Here is a 21,867-nt window from a genome sequence, read left to right on the forward strand (position 1 = left end):
GAGACAGTAACACTCACAACAAAATTTGATTAGAAGAGAATATTTATCTAACACATAAAATATTGTTTAGATTTAAAACGAAAATATATAAAGTTAAGTATACGTTTTCTTAATTATTGACATTTTATTTAAAAGTTAAAATTTAATTGAGAGATTTAAGTTGAAGAAAAAAAGTTAGATTGTGAGATGATAATTTAAAATGATTGAATTTTTTCCCTTTTTGAGGATATCTTAATCATTGCTATAAGTCTTAGTATAAGCTTGATCACTGCTAAAAATATTAGGGTAATCTTGATATTGCGAGTCAAGATTGCTAAGAGTAATCAAAATTATAGAAGTATTAAAAAATAATTCACTTAAAAAGGAGGAATATCTTCAATTTAATACAGAGTAAGAGTACCAAAATTAAAAATTTAAATAAAATTGGAAATAAACTTTGTTTTTCTTTTTTATTTCTTCCCTTTTCCGTACTTGTACTTGTAGTTTTAGTTTTCTTGCAAGATATTATTGTTTACAACTATTTTTTTCAGTGATTACTTCTCACATATATGATTAATTTTAGAATTGTTGGTTTCTAATATATTTTTATAAAAAAAATATATTTGACTATTAGTTGTATATAATTTTTAATGTGATGAATTTAGAAATAAATATATATATATATATATATATATTTATATTTGTATGCTTATGAATTCTCACGCCAGGTTTTCATATATATTGTTATGGATTAGGTTTTTTTCTTCCATTTTTTTCTCTCAAAAGAAGAATGGGAAGTGATTAATGTGTTGGTTAATTAGATTAAGACTTAAACTGTATTTGAATGAAGTGATGGTGTTGTTGAGATAGTGAAGAAGAGTGGAAGAGAAAGGTAAAGTAAAAGAAATATTATTAAGGAGAACTTAAACACCTATAATAAGCATGAATTAACAGAGTTTCCTAAGTTTAGTTTGGTGGGTATCCATAAACTGAGAGAGGCATGCCAACAACTTCATTTCAAGTGCTTTGCATTCATCAATCTGCATTTGAAGCTCTAATCTCTCCTTCTTAAGGTTCTTGTTCTCCTCCATAAGTAGTTGCTGATTGTTTTCTTCTGTAGAACTCGATGCATTTTCCTCAGAAGAAGACTTGAGGTATGCAGGAAAAACACTTGGCTCGCACTTTTTCCTTGTGATTTCACCTAGCATCTGCCTGCAACCCCTCTGAAATTTCTCGTGCTTGAATTCCCATCTTTTCGATGACATTTTCTTAAATCCCTGTTTTGTATAGTTTTCAAAATTCAGAAAAACACCACACACCAAACCAAACCACCTAATATATCAACAATTTCTTCTATTATAATAAAAATATACTATTATAATAAAAATTTATATAAACGGATGCAAATTTTATAAGATAAAGTTATACTTAAAATTCTCTTCTTAACATGATATCAAAGTCATTTAGATTTATCTTAATCTTAACATGATATCAAAGTCATTTAGATTTATCTTAAAGAGAGTTTGTTCGAATTATCAGGTTATTGAATTACTTTTGGATCACCTATAAATCTATAGTCTCATAGATAAGTTGATAACATCGACATGAGAAGTATGTATTGAAAATTTTATGTCAAACTAGTGATGAAAACTTTCATAATATATAAGCCACTGAGCGAATGTAAACTTTATTTTATAAATTAAATTTACCTTAAAATTCACTTATTAATAATACAAACGCACCCATTTCTTTTTTATTTCGAGGCGAAGACTACAGTTTTGAAGTATTTTGTTTTAGATACCTAAATTATATTATTATGATTGAAAGTAAATTGGTACTAGACTACGTAGAAGCAGCAGACGTTGAAACATAAAAATATTATTTCCTCGTCATGAGTTATTGTTTAATGTAATGTACAGCACTTAGTCGTTGACCATAAGCAATATTTTGTTGATTTTCAAATTAAGTGTGCTCTAATCCAAGTGAAGCACCAAAAGTATGGTATGACTATTTTGACTTTTAGTTAAAAATATCAGATTTGACCACCATTCTACACATTGACTTCACCTTCATTTTAATGCAGATGCTTTCATTCTTTTGTTTAACTACGATACTTCCTCCTAATAAAAAATAAACCAACCATCATTCTCCTCTACCATCCCCATTTTTAACCAAGAAAAAGGAAACAAAACAGTAACCAAATTTTGAAAAAAAAATCTGCTAAAACTGATTGAAACTAGTTGATGCATGAGTTAGATGCAGAAAGGATGAGATATATAACTTTGTAAGTAAAGATATGACAATATATAGTTGAAAGAAATAATGATGTTTTCCTCATGAGAATTGCTGTGACAAGATGAATGAAGGTACTTACATATGTGTTCAATTGGCGAATGAAGCTAGAGAAGTTGTTGTGCTTGAAGTATCTAGGCAAGGTGAGCTCAGAGAATTCAGCAGGAGACCACACAACAAAGGAAGTTCCTTCTGCATTCCAAGACACAATTTTGGTGATATCTTCACCTTCACCTTCCTCCAACAAATCATAGGTCTTCAACAGAAATGGTGGTGGGCACCTCTGCCTTGGTGACTGCCCTACATGTGCATCACCACCAAAGTTGTTGTGACCTAAACCAAGGTTCAGCTCTAACACATTCTTATCAACCATGCTTAAACCAAAGTTGTTCTTGTCTACAAGTCCAACTCTATGATTACCTATTCATTTGTATTGCCAAAACAGGTTCATATTCAACACACTCCTCCTTTTATACCATCTACCTACCACTTGGTAGCTACCAAAAAACCTAGCGTGGAAGATGGACTTTTTCCTTTTCCTCCTCTCACTCATTTCTTTTTCTCCTGCTTTCTTTTACTTTCTCTCGCACGTGACCAAAATAATATTCAAACCAACACATTTTTTTCTAGTCATCATTTTCTCTATCTGTCATTTGGAAGGTTGATGTCATTTTTTTTGTTAGTCAGAGGTACTTTTATGACTTTACCATGTGATGCTGATGCGCGCCGAATACTTCTTTTACCATTTTTATTATTCGCAATACACCAAGTATTATTCAAAGCTTTCATTTGTTTCTTGTGGATTTTCTATTATTTTATGATTCAGTGCTAATATAAGATATGTGTTGGTGCAATGGAGAGCTTGTTTTGTCTGCTCAATATATAGAATTTCTTTCATAAAAAAACTTTCAACAACTTCTCTATGTTCAGAACAAAGATGGATAAAAATTGGAAGTGCAACCCACAACAAGAGATTCAAAAACAAAATGCTGCAAATCTACTTTGAATGCATGAAACTACCAGCTATCAAACTAAAAGTCAAAACAAAAAACTCTCTGCACAGTGCCTCTGGAAAACGGACTATAACATTCTATAGAAATGCAGAAAAGTTTGAAGAAGTTTCTCAGTAACTTACTTCACTACGAGCGAGACACGCTATATCGAAGATAAAGCTAAGAAGCTGAGAAACAAAGTCAATGCAACCATATCTTAGAAAATTATATAAATTGATTTTATAATATGATTTATATAAAATAGATTTTAAACCTGAATATAATTTAATAAAATAAAAAATCTATTTGCTAACGTGAGAAGTTTTATATATATTATGATATTAATGAAAATTTATTCTAATCGAGAAATCACGGTTAACCATAAAAGTAGAATGTGAAAAGAAAGAAAGAATAGAATTACAAAAGATTAAGAAAATGAAATTAAAGAAAATATTCAAATAAGATAAGCATTCTCACGTATGTTTATTATTATAATAAAATATAATGTGAGAATCATAATTATTATTATGATATACATAATTGTATGAATTATATATTATGTATGTTTTTTTTTACATCATAAGTGAGAATCAGTGTTAGAAATTTCATCTTATCCTCAAATTAATACTTTTAGAAGAGAAAAATTAAAACAAAACATGAAATATTTTTTTATAAATTAAAATTAATTTATAGAAAATATCTCCTATAGCTTCTTTAATATTTTTAAAATTTTAATTTATGTAAACACTAATCTTATCTTGAACTAATATTGTTTTCTTTAGAAGTGTTTTTTTGTAGTACCAAAAGTTGATAGATGCCAAATTGGAAGTGCCGCAAAGCCTGACTCTCACTTGGAAGAACATAGCAAACTCGTCTCCCACTTGCACATCAACTTCTGCTCTTCTTATTCCAATTTCCATTTCATCATTAATCATTTTGTTATGCTTCTATCATCCACTTTTCAATTTGGTGGCACCCACCAAAAGTTTTTTTTTTCATGGTTCTCTTGTATTTGTTTTGTTCCACTCACAGATTGTTCTTAGATTTAGTGTTAAACTAATCCAACTCAACTAAGATGGAAGTATAGTCTAATTAGAAAATGATTTTGTTAAAACTACTCATTAGTAAATAATTTGGGCTTCAACACATTAATTTTTTTTTTCAGTTGAAACAACTTGATTATAGTTTAAACTTGCATTTAATTAAATGACGAAGGGTGTGATAACGAATACAAAACTCCCAAGTTGTTCAATTTTGGATGGCTGTTAAATTTAGTTTATTCAGTATTTTTTTATTTATTGTAGTGATGAATTGAAAATTAACTTATCTCATTCCGTCTACGTTTCTGTTGTGACCATTTTTCTTGTTTTCAATATATATAACAAATAAATCGCCTCTTAAGTCACCTCATCTCAAACAAAATGAGAACTGATATTTTTATGTTTTGTTTTTTTCGTGAAAAAGTTATATTTTTAGTAATGCACAAGGTTGATTGACTATCAAAATATAATTTCATAACTTTTGAATGTCTCACATTCAAGTCTTCTAAAAATTGTTTAAGCTATCTTAACTAACACATTGTTGGCACCTATACTCAACCTCCACAAATAATCTAAATATTTTTTTGTTGTTTCTTGATCTATCACGATGTACCATAACTCTCAATTCTATCAAGATATGTTGTGTAAGTGGGCAACTATAGTCCAATTTGAATCCTACCATTCCTTTAAAACTTATGTTACTTATCTCAACACTCTAAAATACGTCTCCCCGATATGCAGTAAATATAAGTGATAAACAAGTAAATCAATCTTTCTACAAATTGTTTGTAAGATGTTAAATTTGTAATGATTTTTTTTAACAAGAACGTAGATATGACAAAACAAAACGGATCAATGACCTTTTATTGACTCGTTAAAAATAGATTGGGTTAGGTTGGTTAAATAAATATCTAAGGTTGAGTTAAATAATATATAAAAAAATTAATGTAAATAAAGTTTTATATAAAATATTGATTATGACTAATTTTAATTTAAAAACATAAATTTTTTCTTGAAAAGTATAAAAAGTAAAGAAAGAGATGCTAATTCGTTCCGTTATAACCCGTCAGATTGACATGTCCCACCTTAATGATAATGGATTGACTTTCATTAGAAAATACACAACTCTTCTTCACATATTTCAGAAATTATAAAATGTGAAAACATCTTTCTAAATCCTTCATACTATAAAGGTTATTTTTAAAAGTTGTAAATCCAACCTTATCATTCCCTACAAGATTGAGATACAATATAGATTACTCAATAGAGATAATTCTCTAATTCATTAATAAAACTCCAGAGTTACAGAAATTATAGATGTAGAATAACATATTGCACTTAGATTAACTTGCAAGTTTTGCGTCTCTCTCGCTTACTACGCTCCATTACTTCTTCTGCTTTCCTTTGATGGACATAGGCAAGAGAAGATAATATGTAAGTAAACACGAAGGTTATGTATGTTATATAATACATATAACATACTGCACAAATACAGATAAGATAAAAAAGATTCAAAGTATAACACATCGTTTTGTTTCTTGTGGTTCTGTGCAAGACCCACAATTGCTGCAGTACCTACAGCAGCTTGTGATGCTGCTAATAGTCCTGCAAAAATTAACGGCAGAACCATGGTTGATGAGATTTTGCGGAAGCTTTTTAACTAGTTAAGGTTATTGTTTTTTTTTCTGCAACACGATATGTTTGCTTTGTATAATGCTTACCAACGTGTGTTATTTATAAGCTTTAGGCTGCATCTCTGAACTTCAAATGAATAAGGACAATGATTTTTATTTTTTATTTTTTTTTAAACTGTATTGTTACTTTAATAAGAATGCTTTGATAGAAGATATTAATATTAAAATAATTTAATATTTTCATATTGTTGTAATTTTCATTTTTATTCTTCCTATTCGGAATTTTCTTTGTACTACTGAGTGAAGCTCTTGCAGTGGCTTAGCTCAAACATGAAGCTTAAAAGAATAACTAAGTTCAACTTTTTCTACTTGTTATATTATGTGTGAACATCTTTAATATGGATTCTCGATTGGTTTAACATTCCCTGGGAAATTGTCGGAAAAATAGATTGGATTAGTTATTTAACTTTTATTAGAATTTTTCGGTTATGTTAATACTACCTCTGGTAAAGATAGCATTTTACTATCTTTCTTTAAAACTATAAAAACTTCTTTAGCAATCTTGAAATAAACTACCACGTTGGCAGAACTTTTTATATTTAAAATTGATTTTATCTTTTAAGAGAAAAATAGTTAAAAAGTAATTTTAAGATAATTAATTTCGAGCGGATGAAAAAAAGTAGCTTCTAAATAAGGAAGAGTATATATGGCTGAAAAGCAAAGAAAAATTATTGAAACATAACCTAAGTTATTAAAAAACATTAGTTTCAATAATCAAACTTATTCTTTTAGAGAGAAAAAATTATAAATTTAATCAATTGCCTCAAACATATAGTTTATTTTCAATGGACGTAATCAACCAAATTTTTCGATCGAGACTAGTCATTGGCAAAATGAGTGTACTCCACACCAATAATATGTTTATTCAAAAAAACATATACTATATTTTTAACCTAATCATACATACCAATAAAAATAATTTATTCAGTTATTTTTTGTTGAATTTTTAGAATAACATTACGAATATACCAAATTTATCACCAGGAATTTTTAAATTATTTTCTTAATATTTATTAATAAAAACACATTTTTAATACTTAAGAGAAAATAATAATAATAATTCATAAAAACTATAGAGTACCTTATAGGAAAGACCATCAATCTCTTATAAAGACAGGCAGTAGTTTAATTTACAAATTTTTTTTTTGAAAAATAACTAAAAGCCTAAATTTTAGTTATCACAAATATGCTTTTAATCACTATTTCACTTCATTACTCTTGAAAATTATTTGTACCTTTATCGTTTTTACATGTACTTTTATTTTAATTCTTTTATCAAACTAATTTTAGTTAGAAAAATAATTACATTAGATTTCGATTCAAAGTGTCTTTATTAATAATTACATAATAACCAAAGTTATAATAAAAAAAAAACTACTAGTATTTATAATTTGAAAACACTAAACATTACTTGGTCGAATAGAAGGAATAACAGAATTGTTCGATTCAAAATTCCACTAATATAATCTTACCTTTCTGTTTTATTAAAATGGTTATGAAAAGTTTTTTCTCCAGAGTGGATTTATTTTTTCTAATAGCACTCATCCAAGTTAAATCATATCTTGTTTTAGATATGCTTATAAAAAAGAAAGTAAAATGCATCAAGAGAGTAGGTATTTTTATAAGAATAAAAATATCAACGGTAAAATCATATCACGAGACACGCAATGCCTTTAGAGAAAATATGGTTTAACTTCACAAATTACAATTAATTATTCATATAAGACTATCAAAGATTTACTCATGTTCCTCTTTTATTTTTGTAGCTGAAAACGTTCTTCCTCTGATAGTTGATTTCTAAAAATATGCCAAAGAAAGGACCAGGAGATACCTCAATATAAGACTTAGATAATGGTGAATCCTGAATAATGATCATGACAGTTTGAGTACCTCGACTCCAAACAAGTTATAACCCTCAATATCAAAAGACTCTGAAATCCCTACGCCTCAAAAATTACCATCAGCGCAACCAAGCAACACTAATTGGAAAACCTCTGAGCAAATAAATGATAACAAGCCATGTAGGAATGAATTATGAGAAAAAAAATGAGATTTCAGCTCAAGGAGGATGATATGCACTCTAGCTGAGAAAGTGATTAAGACAACTTATAATCTAACAACATCCTGGAGGCAATCATAGAAATGAGAGATATTAATCTTCTCTTTGCCAGAATAGATGGCCTCTGCAGATCCACCTTGCTCCCCTTGCGCTGCCATTTCAATCAACATGTATAGCTTCCTGATAGGCATCTGATAATGGAAATTGACCATAAAATAACAGTCAGAATAAATACCAGTATCATCATGCAATCCATGTTCTTTGCCAACCACTGGTTTCCAGTAGAAAGATCGTACAAATTAAATTAATAATAACCAAACAATTTAATTGTCTTACCAAATCAGGCAAAACTGATACATGACAATTAAACAAATGAAGTACATAAAAGAGTGATTATACGTACATCATTCAATGCCTCTGCAGCAGAATCAATATCTTCATCAGAGAACACATTCAACTGTTCAAGGACCTGTGATTTTAAAAATGAAAAGGAGAAGCTTAACATTTAAGTTGAATGGCAAAGTTTACAAGAGGCACAAATTAAACTGCAGCAAGTGATACAATCACTTAAATTTCATCAGATGAAACAACTTATTTCTTATTAAGATTCAAGAGTACAAAAAGGCATGAAAAATAAAAGTAAACGTTAATGAGACACAAGTCAATAGCATGCAATTAGCCCATGAACCAGATAACACCATTATGTAAAGAACAAATATGCTTACATTCTTTGCATCCTTTGTGTTCAATGTAGGAACGTGGTAAGTAACAGAGAAGGTATCACAAAATCCAATTGAGTCTAAGAAATCCAGTTCACTTGTTGTGCCAACAACCATGAGTTTTTTCCCCTGTCAACATGAGTAGGAAAGCACATTAGCTACAGTAAGATTTATGCAGCATCAAAATTATTTATTACTAACATTTCAAACTTTCCATTGGCGATATTGACCATGTGGAGATGAAGATTGAAAACCAAGTTCTCAGCTATCACAAACAACTTGAATTAATTACTAGCTTCCAGCGGCAAGAGAGAAATTTGACAACAAGGTGATTGTCAATCTTTATATTGCATTAAGGTGTAAAATATTATTATCAAACTTGTTATATGACATTTTGGATATCAAAATTTTGGTTAGCCCACTGGCAAGTAAAGTAGCATGACAGTATATATTCACCCACCCACTGAATCCAGATCTAGTCCTGTCAGTTTTTCTTTTGAACTTCCTAATAGATATGTTTCAGAAAAGAAACTGAAAGAAAAGGATGAACAGAAACCTTTGGAGGAAGCCGTTTGAGCAGAACCAGTAGTGTCTGAGAAATCAAGTTTGAAAAACGAGGACCAATGGCCACATACTCTAATAATCTGGATCAATGAACAAGGAAACAATTAATATTATTCATTCAGGAGGAATTCCTGGAAAGGATGATCAAATAAAATCACAAATCTTACCTCTCAATGTCATCAAGAACTATGACACTCAACGGTGACCTGTATGCATCCTCAAAAACCTATAGGAAATTATAAAACAAAAAAACCTTAGACCGTAGAATTTTCATGATACGGTCAACTAGCTAGGGAGATACAGAAAAGACTATTATATCAATGTAGTTGTTTATGAAGGGAAGATAGTAGCAAGTCAAAAGCATTACTTCATAAAGCCTCTCTTGTAAGATCCGTAACAGTCTTCAGAAACTATATAAAACTCAGTAGATTCAAAAGGCTAAACAAATATTAGTTGACAAACCTTAATAATCTGTGCACATTTGGTGCTCTCATGTAGACCAATCATTGTTTCTGCTGAAACCTACTCAATCACAGAAGATGAATTACACGTGGGCAGAATTATAGTAAAATATAATGCAGATTTCTGGAGAGATATTTAAAGGTGAGTGTACATACTATCTTGACATATGGGAAATCGCTGTCAATACCAACAGTAGCTGCTAGTGCAGTTTTACCACTGAGAGAACAAAGTAAGTTAGAAACATTGTATAATAAAGATCAGATTAAGATGAAAAATCATGTATCACTAACCTGCCACGGGATCCTTCCAGGAGACAAGTGACAAGTGGGCTTCCTTTACTCACTTTAACTTGCTCCACAAGTAACATTGATCTTTGATAAATGTGCTTATGTCGATCACCACAGTCCACCATGCCATGGAGTCTATAAATCAAATATCATAAAAAATGTTATCAATAACACAGCAAATTTGTTGGTTTCCACAATACTTCCTGATACACTTAGATTTCAATTATGCCACATTCTTCATAAAATTAAGTACTTGTGGATTTACAAAAATATTTACGAATAACTATCCAAAATGGACCTCACAAAATCTGCATTATTTTACCTAGGGTCTGCTTGAGTAAATAACTAAATTAAGTGCTTAAATTAGTTATTATGGCGTAAGCACTCACATACAAGTTGTTTTCATGGTCGAAGAGCAAATAGGGTTAAAGTGATTTCATTTAAGTTATAAATTGATTTCATTAGCTATCTTGGAGAGCTTATTGAAATAAGTTGAAGTGCATGTTTGATTCCTAGAATTCAATCCGCATTTGTGTAAGACCCATTGAGAGTAGCTTCCACGTGTTTAGTAGATTTGATTCAGAAAAATGAAGGAATGTACATTTATGATATCAATCCAAAGACACTTTAAAACAACTTTTGCACATATCTATAGTTATTTTCGTATGCTCTCCCAAATACTTACATTTTTCAAGGGACGTAGCCTTTTCAATGCTTCACTTTATTTTAGGTGGGCAAGAGGATACATGGCCTTTTTGCTATGATAGTGGAGGAAAAAAAAGGAATCTTATATATAATCATGTAACTGAGTGTTAGTCCTCAGATCAGTTATAAAATATGTTAGCTTCTGCTGTAATTGTTGTTTACGGTTAGATATTGTATCTTTGGCTTTTCTATCAGCCTATTCTAGGATATACACAATAATGGTTATCAAGCAATTAGAATATCTATAATTATTCCTGTATTTTAGTATATAACAATAGACTTCGTCACGTAATCCACGGGTATTTTTCAAGCGAATACTTGGCAGGTAACAAACAGATTTTTTTTAAACGAGACAGATAGCAAATAGCTACTACCCATGCCCGCCCCACCCGTTGTCATCCCTAACCCCAACAAAGATGTTTGATCCACCTCTTCCAAATCCTTTGCAAGTGTGGCACCATTGATTGCATCCTCCTCCTGCTTTGGCAACACCACTTAATGTTCGTAACACTTTTAACTCACCTTTACCTCCAATTCTTAACCTCTTTGGCCCTTCCATCAGAGATTGATTTTCCAAATGCTCTTCGAAATGGTGTCTACTCAACTTGTAATCCTTAAACCCATTATGACACTTTTAGTTATAAATGTGGGTCTCCTTCTCATCATATTATTCTTTTTGCTTTGTCTTTTGCACCCATTCCTAAAAATATAGCTGAAGTTTTAAATCACCTTAGTTGGAAGCAAGCAATGTCTCATGACATTTGTGCACTCTAGAGCGGTGGTACTTGGACCATGTTCCCTTCCCCTATACAAACCCTTGGTTGGTTGTAGACTAGTTTTCACTATTAAAGTTGCCCTCGTGACAACAATTGACCACCTAAAGCCATTTGGTAGCCAAAGGTTATATACGGGTTTTTGGAGTTGCGAGATGTATCTACTTGGTGGTGGTATATGTATGTTGACAGCAATGCTATACCTTGTTACAGGTAGATCACCATGGCATAACAAATTAGAGGAGTGCTTGTGTCATTACTTTCAAATAAAATATCTTGGTAAATCCTGTATTTCTTGGGGATTTAAGTTACACAATCAAAGAGGGATATTATCATCACCTAAAGGAAGATGCAATTTTGGAGGAAAAAAGACAGGTTAATGCTATCAATTGAGTATTGTCACAGTCACATCAAATAGAAGATTTTATCAGAAGACATCATTAATTTTATCAATTCCAACAATCAATTCAAAGATATCTTCACCAAGTCGGGATCCTCAAATTGATATATATGTAACCAGCTTGATGCATGTGATTGATATGCTCTAGCATGAGGGAGTGTTAGATATTTAGAGATACTGTATCCTGCACTTTTAGTCATAGGTCTATTCTAGGATCTACTTAATTCCAGTAATCATGCAATTTGGATATATAAAATTATTCCTAGAGAGTTAGTTAGAATAGGTTTTTCTTTGCAATTCTAGGAAGTAGTCTATTGTAACATGCCACTTGCTCTTCATGTGATGCAGTAGGAAGTATTCAACCTAGACTGCATAAGTTTTATGTAAATTTATAAAATGATGATGACATAAGAGTAAATAAAATGAAAATGCTTAACCTATTTCTAACCAACTTTTCATCCTTGTGACTAAAATTAGTACCTGCATCTTTCAAGATCATCAGTTGAAGCACCAAATGCCGGAATAACTTCATGGAGTGCATTCAGAAAGTCATCCATTGTAACCTTAATGTTCTCTTCATCCACTTGCTTAGTGAGATCATCCAGACTCAATTGTCTATTTAAAGCATATGACACGGCACTTTTCACAACACCTTCAAGTTCTGCACCACTGTAGTTTTTTGTTCGAGCAGCTGCAAAAGACAAGAAAAATAAAACCCAGAATAAACATCCCACGAATTTCATAGTTCAATTCAATCCATATGGATTTGGATAATTTTATTTTTCCAATTTTTGTCAATAAAAGTAATATTGACATTGATATTTGCAAATTTTACATGGCATGACCAATAATGGACTACGAATAATAGCCTTCTCGGTATCTTATGCCAACCTTCAACCATTAATCATATCATGTTACAAACTAAACCCATTAACAAAAAATGTGTTGGTAATTATCATAGAATGGTATTATCACAAAGGACAAGAATGTATTTATGTTTTGTAAATTTCTTATAGAAACTAGATAAAAAAAACTCTGAAGGGAAGGAACTCTCAGATGGAAAAAAAATGAGAAGAGTTTACAGATTCAACAACTGGCACTTTGAGGGTCTACAAACCTCCCACTACAATACTTTTTTTGTCTACCCCTCAAGACCCGAAAACGCACACAGCTTCCCAACACAACAACTATATAACCACTAACAAATTTCTCAGCTACTTGAATTAAATCAATTAGTTGTATTTATTCTTTCATATACCTTCGTAATTGGAGGTCATTTCCAAACAATTTTTTTGCCTCTTGAGAAGATGTTTGTTATACTCCTAAAACCAAAACGCTAATTAGATATAGGAGATTTGGTTCTAAAGTCTTTTTAAGATTAATAATGATTCAATATTATAAAATCAATTCTTGTCTCTAATTCTTTAACTAAAAAACTTATTTTAACAAAGCAAACTATTTAGTCGGTTCGCACTTTGAAAAACATTTCAACAAACTAAGTTTGATATTTAGTAAAAATTAGTAAAAAATCAAATTTTAGACAAACTAGTTTTGATGTTTATGAACAAACACTTTGAGGCATTGATTGTCTCCATGTTTTACTAATCTCACACACAGCTAAATATGTAAAAAGTAAATGGACACCTCGTATTGTTGTCACAATTCACAAATGTGTTGGTTGGTGTTAGTGTTGCGTTCAGCTTGTCCATGTTTAGGTGATTTCAAGACCAATTCAAACAAAATTACATAACTTTACATACTACTCGGAACTAGAGCAAACCTAAACTAGTTTTTAATTTGCCTGACTCCCCTTCAGGTTTCATATGATTAAACTATCAAATAAAAGGGTTTATGGTAAATCATCAATAATATCCTAATAAATAAAAAATTGCTAATGCAAACAAGAAAAGTAAGCAACCTTTTATTACTTTCATTTCATCCAAAAAAGTAAATTTATACATGTGTAAGACAAGACTAGGCATCACATAACACTTACCAAGCTCTTGAAGGTTCACATCAGGAGCTAGAAAAGAATTCTCTTTCATTTTGTTAGTGTGAATTTGAAGAATTTGCAATCGACCATTCTCATCAGGAAGGCTTATCTCAACCTGCACTTCTAATCTCCCGGGTCTACATTACACAAGTAAATGATAAATGACTAAAAGATAAGAACCACTTCTGCAGATAGCTACTATACAAATCATTACAGGAGTCAAGATTAAGTATTAGAATTTAGCACATGAATAGGCAGGTAGTAGTATTTGTTATTAATGACATAGTAGCTAGAAATAGAACAGAGCTGCTAGGTCAATACAAATGCAAAGTATCATGCCAAGGAAGTAGCAGCCAATGAACTTGGGGTTAAAGCAATAGCTTTAACAGCTCAAGTTGTGAGACATTATGGAAATGAAACTGATGCGTGACAATCAACTGCATTATTATTGCTTCTAACCCCATTTTCATGAAAGGGCAGAACCCAAAGGGATTCACTATATTTTGTCAAAGTTTTTTTTTTAAAAAAAGGCAAGTTCATTACTAAATTTGTCAACTCCAACATTTAGTTAGCTGATATACTTATTGAATGTCGTACAAGGCATTAGTTTGACTTTAGTACATATGATATGACACACATCCTTCAACTTGAGGGGGAATGTTAGCTTAGCCTTGAGTGTTTGAATTAATCAGAAGAATAGATAGCGATATTAGCTAATCCTGACCCAAAGTTTATTAGTGCTGATTACACTTAATTTAGGACATTATTCCTCTTCTAATTAATATCATAAATAAATATATACATGTGTAAACTCTCCAAATTCTATAACAAGCAATCAAAGTGAGAGTAGATTGGATCACAGCTATATTTTCCCGGGGAAGTAAATTCAAAGATCATAACATGGGAAGAAGATATAAAGACCTTAAGAGAGCTTCATCAAGCATATCCTTTCTGTTAGTCATTCCAATAAGCAAAACATTATTGAGTGACTCCACACCATCTATCTGTAAACCAAGCAAATAGTCTTAGATTTTCTGATATGACTACTATAGAAACATTATCTCTTCTATCAATAAAAGCATTCAAAACCTTTTACTGACCTTAGTAAGAAGCTGATTTACAATGCTGTCATGAACTCCAGTACCATCCCGAGTTGAACCCCTTGACTGCACAAGACATAAAGAGAAACATAGAGTGATTATAGTACCACGCAATTCAATAACATATAATGCTCATGAAATATGATTACTCAAGAAACTACATGCAGCCCCCAGATTTAAACATTATCATGTTCCCCTTTAATCATACTTGTGCACTTTGTCGTATAAACCAAGATAAACACAAATTTTCTACTAGTTAAGTATATCAAGACAAAATGAATATAAAAACTAATATTGATCCGTGACCACAATCAAGTTAAGTTAAGCTAGAGTATAAAGAGATACCGGTTAAGGCAAACTCAGTTGTTGCCGATTAACTGTAATTGATAAAGTCACAATAGCAATGCAATAGATGATTGATGTTGATCTAGAGTTGAAAAAACTTATACCTTACAAATAGCATCAATTTCATCAAAGATTATAACATGCAAATCACTTTCATCCCCTGGAAAACAGTGAACAATAAAACTGAATTATATGAAAATTTAACTTAAGAAATATACAATGGGTATATATATCCATCACCTCGGGTCCTCTGATCCTGTTCAGCATCAGCAAAAAGGTCTCTCACATTCTTTTCAGTCTCACCAACAAATTTGCTCAAAACTTCAGGGCCATTTACAATCTAGTACAAGTCATAGAAAAGAAAATTTAAGACCACAAAATATAATTACCAACCTACAGAAATCACATTCAGATTATGAAGCTATTCAATTAAATCAATTAGTTAAATATTCTAACACAGGACAAAGTAAAAATGTCAAAAAAATCTAGTAAGTAGAGAAGTAAAAAATGCAGCATGAGAACATTTAATATGTCAGGAGAAAGTTACACCCACCCCAATAAAACTCACAAATTACATCCATAAAAATAGAGAATATTGGAGAACAGGAAGTGAGATTCAAATTCATTACTGTCACTCAAGCCCAGATTCACCATCAATGATAACACATGAAAACAATCATGTTGTATAATTTTAAGAAAAAAGAAGAAAGTAGATGCATAAAGTAACAAACCATGAAAACAAAAGCATGCTCCTAGGCAATTTCTAGCCCACTATCAACAATAATTAGGAGACTGTATAATATTAAATCAAAGAAATTGCAATTATAAGATCTCTATACTGTTGCTGATTGCATACATAATAATTTTGTATGTACTTGTTCAAATTTATCACAAGAATAAGAGTAATTTCCAAACCTTTGGTTCCTTCCCATTCAAAATTTTTCCAATTTGACGTGCCATAAGTGTCTTTCCAGTTCCAGGAGGCCCATAAAGAAGCATGCCCTTTACATGCTTGATTCCTAATCTGAAAGTTCAAAGGCTTTCAACTAAGAACATGATATACTACAAAAACAACACATTAATGAACCGCAGTATATTTAAGTATTACTTAGATGTCACATGAGGAGGGAAAACACGAGAGGCAAAAGCTCTTCGAAATATATCAGCAAATTCTGCACTCAAACCACCAATACCCAGTGACTGAAGGTTAAATTCTTTCTGCTTGAAAATGTTGCTAGTTGCACCCTCCCGTTGATTGACAATCTGCAAAGCACAACATAAACCAGTAAATATAAGGATAATCACAACCAGTAGAGTACAGTTAAGAGTCTTCATACAATATCATTAATTTGCTTAGCAATGTATTGACTATTATCTTACCAGGAGCATATAAAATAATAACCAATATTAAGTAAGGGATTAGTTTTCTAAATGACATACAAAAGATATTACCAAAAATCAGGTCAATACTCAGTATTAACATCAAGATTAGCTGAACATTCAATAAACCCGAATCAGTGAAATCTATGTAACTATACAATGAAAAAATGTTTGCATCTGCGTCGCTTTTTACAAATAAAATTTGTAGATAAGCTGATTCAATAACTTTGTGATGTCAAAACTGCCTGGCTTCTAAATTCATTGCTGTTCTCAGCTTTTTAGGGTGAGGTGTCTATAAAAATGATGCAGACAGACAAGAGTGAGCCTTGATAGGCTTGAGATGTGACCTCATTATGGCAGTTTTCCAACATAATCTCTTTGTACGGCACCACTACAATGCTGATTCTGCATTTTGATTTTGGGAAGCATAGATCTTGATATTTACTCGAGGTTAGAATTTAAGGTACATAATTAGCTTTGTGTGAGTAATTTACATGAAGCGTATTTGAAATATGAGATTTTTGTTCCATCATTGTGATTTACATTTGAAGTTAAAGGTTTGTTAACTTCTTTACTGACCTGTGAACTAGTCAAGCATCAAAGGATATCCAAGTGTATATGATTAGTGAGTATTCAATATCAGCTGTAGTCTTAGTAGTAGGTGATTTCCTACACTGTAACTGCATATCAATTTCTTACGATTTTAGTTACAAGTCACATTAGTAAAGAGTTAGCACTGTAGATAGCTTCCTCAAGACCTTTCTCAAAGTCTTGACACCAGAAATATATACTCTTCACTTATTCTTAGTAATAATAAATATTTCACTTTTGTTTATTTTCTCTAAATATACCAAATCTATTTTGACCAAAACAAGGTATATAAATGTCAAAAGCCAAATGGGAAACTCGCCTTAATTCCACTATCACGTGATGTCTCAAAAACAATGTATGTGTCATCAGAAATCAACCCTCTTTCAAGAGAATTGGACTTTTGTTGGCCTTCAACTGCAGCTTGACTGACAGTAAAGCTATAGTTATTTCCATGGTACTCAAATAACACTTTTTGCCCCGCAGTCATAACCTGCACGAAATAATACAGATTAACAAATTGAACTGGAGTGTAGTACATCAAACAAAGGAATGTTCATGAAAGAGAGAATATATATAGAGGCCCAAGATAAAGAATGTTCCCAAGCTCCCTAAGAATTAGAAAACAATTTGATAAGTTGTGGAAACAGTGTGAGATACGAGAAAGCTTACAACCAGAATAACATGCACGAGATCTCAAACAAAAAGATATAGGCAAGCTGATGGACTTTAGAAAATGTGTCAATTTTCAGCCAACTATACAGATACATAAAGAGTAAATCACAATGAGATAACCCCCTCCTTTTCCTACTACCTCCCCCCCCATCTTCCATCCATAGAAAACTATTCTCCTACAATATAAACGAAACAAGACCCACGCATTACTAATAAAGGAAAGGCTTCGTTATAGTGAACAAATTGAATTTCAAAGTCATTACAAAAATTAAATAAAAATGGGATATTAGTAGCTATGCAAAATAATACAACTATGAATTATATACAGTAACTTTCTGGGAAATGATAAACACGTATTTATGTAAATAATAACAAAAGAAGTCATTCAACAACCAGAAAACATTTTCTTTTCCTTTTTGTTGTCCAATAGTAATCAATCGAGACAATAAGTTTTTGAAATAAAATTCTGCAATTAGTATCATTAACATCTAGCATGCTAATATCAAAAGGTACAAATCAATGATAACTAAAACACCGCCATTATTAACCAAGTTAATGGCGCAAATAACCATGCAAATACCCTACCTGGTTTAAAAATCTCTTCCGAAGTTGCTTAGCCAGTAGAACAGCATCAATCTACAAGACAAAGAAACAGCAACCATTATAATGCCACACCACCCTAATTAAAACAAATTGAAGACAACACAATGAGCACTTTTTCAAATCAACATACCTGCTCACTCTTATTCCCCTTTTTAACAAATTCCAAATCAATGGTCAACAGTGCGAGGTTGAAGTCATCGGGAGGCACAAATCTTAAGCAACAGCGAAAAAAATCAAATCAGAAGAAACAAATAAAAAAGGAAAGTCAATAATCGTCAATACTTAATTACCAATCTGAAAACACACAAATTAAAGCAAACTAACAGGGTCAATTGTACGGAATCACCAGCAGAAACTTTGGCACACCGCCGTTGAATGGAGTTCAACCCAATCTGGCCGTTGCCTATGCTGTCATGAGCAGTATCTCTTAGTTAAGGCCACAAAAGAAATATCAATCCGGTTAATCCACGAAATAACATCCACTATACCGCATTTGCATAATTAATGACAGAAAATTAACAAGTAACCAATTCAACTCTACGCAATCGTGAAACATAATTAAATTTTAAACAAAAATGAATAAAGTGCAATAGATTGCAGAAAAAGGATATGAGAGAGATAGGACGAAGGAATCGGCGATGGTGGCGAGGTAGAGGTTTTTGTGACCGGGAACGGCGAAGTTGCGAAGATCGGAGGGGGAACAGAAGGCGAGGTTGGTGAGAACGAGGTCGGTGGAGGGCGTGTTGGTGACTCTCATCTTGAACGGAGCGGAAGACGATGAGCCAAACAGACTCGCCATTTTTATCTTCACGCGGATCTTGCTCCACTCTTGTTGCACCTGCAGATCACACCGCAATGGGAATGGCGCGGGAGAGCGATGCCACAAACTGCTATATGCTATGAAATGTTATACGAAACGTCCCTCTATTTCTCTTCTTCTTTCTTTGACCTCGCCATAAAAAATAAACTTGCAAGTTAAGCAATGGATTTTCTTACAATTTACTTTCAATACAATTTCTTCTTTTGCCAAATAATCTATGCTTCTGTTCTAAAAATACTACATAAATACCAATAATTGTTTTTTGTTGTGGACACTTTTATATAATTTTATTACTATTTCACAAATGTTGACACGTTGAGCGTATATTTATACTTGCACTAACATTTTTTACTGTACATACTCCTTTTTTACAGTTTTACTTTTATTGACAATTTTTCTCACTTATAGCTACTACAGCAAAGGCTATTTTAATTATAATAACCATTTTTTATAAAAAATGTGAATATATTTACATATTTATTTATCTATTCATTAATTTATATCTTTGGATGAAAAAGATAATTTTAACTGTGTTTAGTGTCTTTTTTTAGTTATATTGTTTTATTTTTTAATTTAATAAATATAATTTCATTATTTTAAACGTATTGTTTTAGTGTCTAAATTATTTTAAATTAATTTAGACACATTAATATCTTTGCAGGCTAATGTAGATAAATGGATGATTATGTCCGATATGGGATACATGATTGCTAATAGATACAATATTTTTTTAATGTGTTTATCATTGAAGTAAAATATCACAACATTCCTATTATGAAGTAAGTCTCCCACGAATGTCAATCTGCATTGAGTCATATGTATAGGATATGTGCACAATTCACATTTTATTTAAGTATTTTCTTATGTGTGCGGTCATGTTTCATATTCGTATTCAGAGCTACTTATCAATTACATCATACATTGAAAACTGATGGAAGTGAAATTGTACAATGATTCTCTCATACCAACTATAAACATATTGTGGTTTACATACTTTTATACAAATACTAGATTATAATCTCTATGTTATGTTAGTACAATGCAAATGTTTGCCCAAATATAAAAAATTACACAAACACGTGTGTTAGCTTTGCGGATACATATTATTTATTTTATTTTTTAATATGACTTTATTTATGAAGATGATTAATTTTAGTAGATACATACCTATTTAATTTCATTATTCACAAGTTTTTTTAAAAAAAATATATGTATAATTCAAAATGCATTATTCATATTCTAAATTCTAGAACCATATTTCTGAATTATTTTTTTTAAATATCGAATCAATACATATTGGTTTTACATTCCAAAAGATATTTTCCGAATCCGAAAATACATATGTGCAATCTATAATCTATTTTTTCAGTGACAAATTTATCATTTCACTCCTTCATGTAGGTGTTGGTTTAAAAACATAAGGGTGCAGAATGCAATGTCCAAAAACTTAGATGGTAACCAAGAGCCAACTTGGAGGAAGCCCAAAAGAAACGAATATCAAAAAGGCAGGGGTGCAGGAAGAAACTACCGTCTTCATAGCGCATCATCCACTGACCCAACTTAGACTAAAAGTTGATTAGGATCAATTTAGGTTTTGAAATTAGACTTGACGCATTTTTTAAAATTGGTTTATGTTAGGCTTTGAAGTGTCCCACCTTGTTTAACGTCTGGGATTCTTTTAAAATAACAGTTTTAAACAATCGTGTATTAACAAAAAAACTTTTATTTTTGGTTTATATAGCAAATACTATAAATATAATAATATATCAGTATGTACAGGAAATATACTTTAATTTAAGTTATACATATATTTTATTCTATAATTCAACTGTAAATATAACGTTAATATTCACATATTATGTTAAAACCTTTCACTGATTCAATCTACTTCCTTAAATTGAAATAAAACGACGCAATAAAAAACTTATGAAAGTTCTGCATTATCAATTAGATTTATACAACTTTTACAAAGTATTGGGCACTTCAAGTACAATATACGCAAACATACACTAAAATTTGATAATATAAAGATAGTTTGAATTAATTTGACAAATACCTAGTTATATATATACACGTAAATGGGCCACGAAGTTATAAACATTTTGTCTTTAAGATAAACACTATCCTAAAATAATAATATTTGTCTTAAATTAATATTATATCTTATCCTAACCTAAATATAGTCCCAAATCAAACTAAGCAATTGTTCTATACATTGACCTAGTAGAAGGTGAAGAAAAACAATTAGGAAAAGGAGAGTTGATTTAATAGTATCAAAATACCTCAAAAGTCAAATTTGCTCAATAACTCCAATTAGTGTGAAGGCTAACCAATTAAGACCAAAGAGTCACTTAGAAGGTAAATGGAATGGTGACTAAGTGTGTTCAAATAGTAGTT

At 31.1% G+C, this 21,867-nt stretch overlaps 2 protein-coding genes across 2 annotated transcripts; both read right to left on the reverse strand.

Moving 5' to 3' along the window:
* Positions 1 to 872: 872 nt before the first annotated feature.
* Positions 873 to 2,721, reverse strand: LOC137812033 (heat stress transcription factor B-2a-like). Its single transcript, XM_068613909.1, has 2 exons — positions 2,354 to 2,721; positions 873 to 1,256 (listed from the first exon to the last, which is right to left on the reverse strand). The coding sequence occupies exons 1-2, from the start codon at positions 2,642 to 2,644 to the stop codon at positions 927 to 929; spliced, it is 621 nt and encodes a 206-aa protein (XP_068470010.1). The 5' UTR covers positions 2,645 to 2,721; the 3' UTR covers positions 873 to 926.
* A 5,104-nt stretch (positions 2,722 to 7,825) lies between these two features.
* Positions 7,826 to 19,689, reverse strand: LOC137812035 (vesicle-fusing ATPase). The gene is made up of 21 exons (XM_068613910.1): positions 19,262 to 19,689; positions 18,975 to 19,070; positions 18,781 to 18,862; positions 18,633 to 18,683; positions 17,695 to 17,865; positions 16,513 to 16,667; positions 16,320 to 16,428; positions 15,645 to 15,744; positions 15,509 to 15,564; positions 15,060 to 15,125; positions 14,881 to 14,963; positions 13,963 to 14,096; positions 12,447 to 12,657; positions 10,092 to 10,223; positions 9,957 to 10,017; positions 9,802 to 9,861; positions 9,507 to 9,565; positions 9,332 to 9,419; positions 8,782 to 8,904; positions 8,460 to 8,525; positions 7,826 to 8,247 (listed from the first exon to the last, which is right to left on the reverse strand). The coding sequence occupies exons 1-21, from the start codon at positions 19,447 to 19,449 to the stop codon at positions 8,104 to 8,106; spliced, it is 2,235 nt and encodes a 744-aa protein (XP_068470011.1). The 5' UTR covers positions 19,450 to 19,689; the 3' UTR covers positions 7,826 to 8,103.
* Between the last annotated feature and the right edge of the window lie 2,178 nt (positions 19,690 to 21,867).

Source organism: Phaseolus vulgaris, chromosome 2 (assembly GCF_000499845.2).
Source record: "Phaseolus vulgaris cultivar G19833 chromosome 2, P. vulgaris v2.0, whole genome shotgun sequence".
NCBI lineage: Eukaryota > Viridiplantae > Streptophyta > Magnoliopsida > Fabales > Fabaceae > Phaseolus > Phaseolus vulgaris.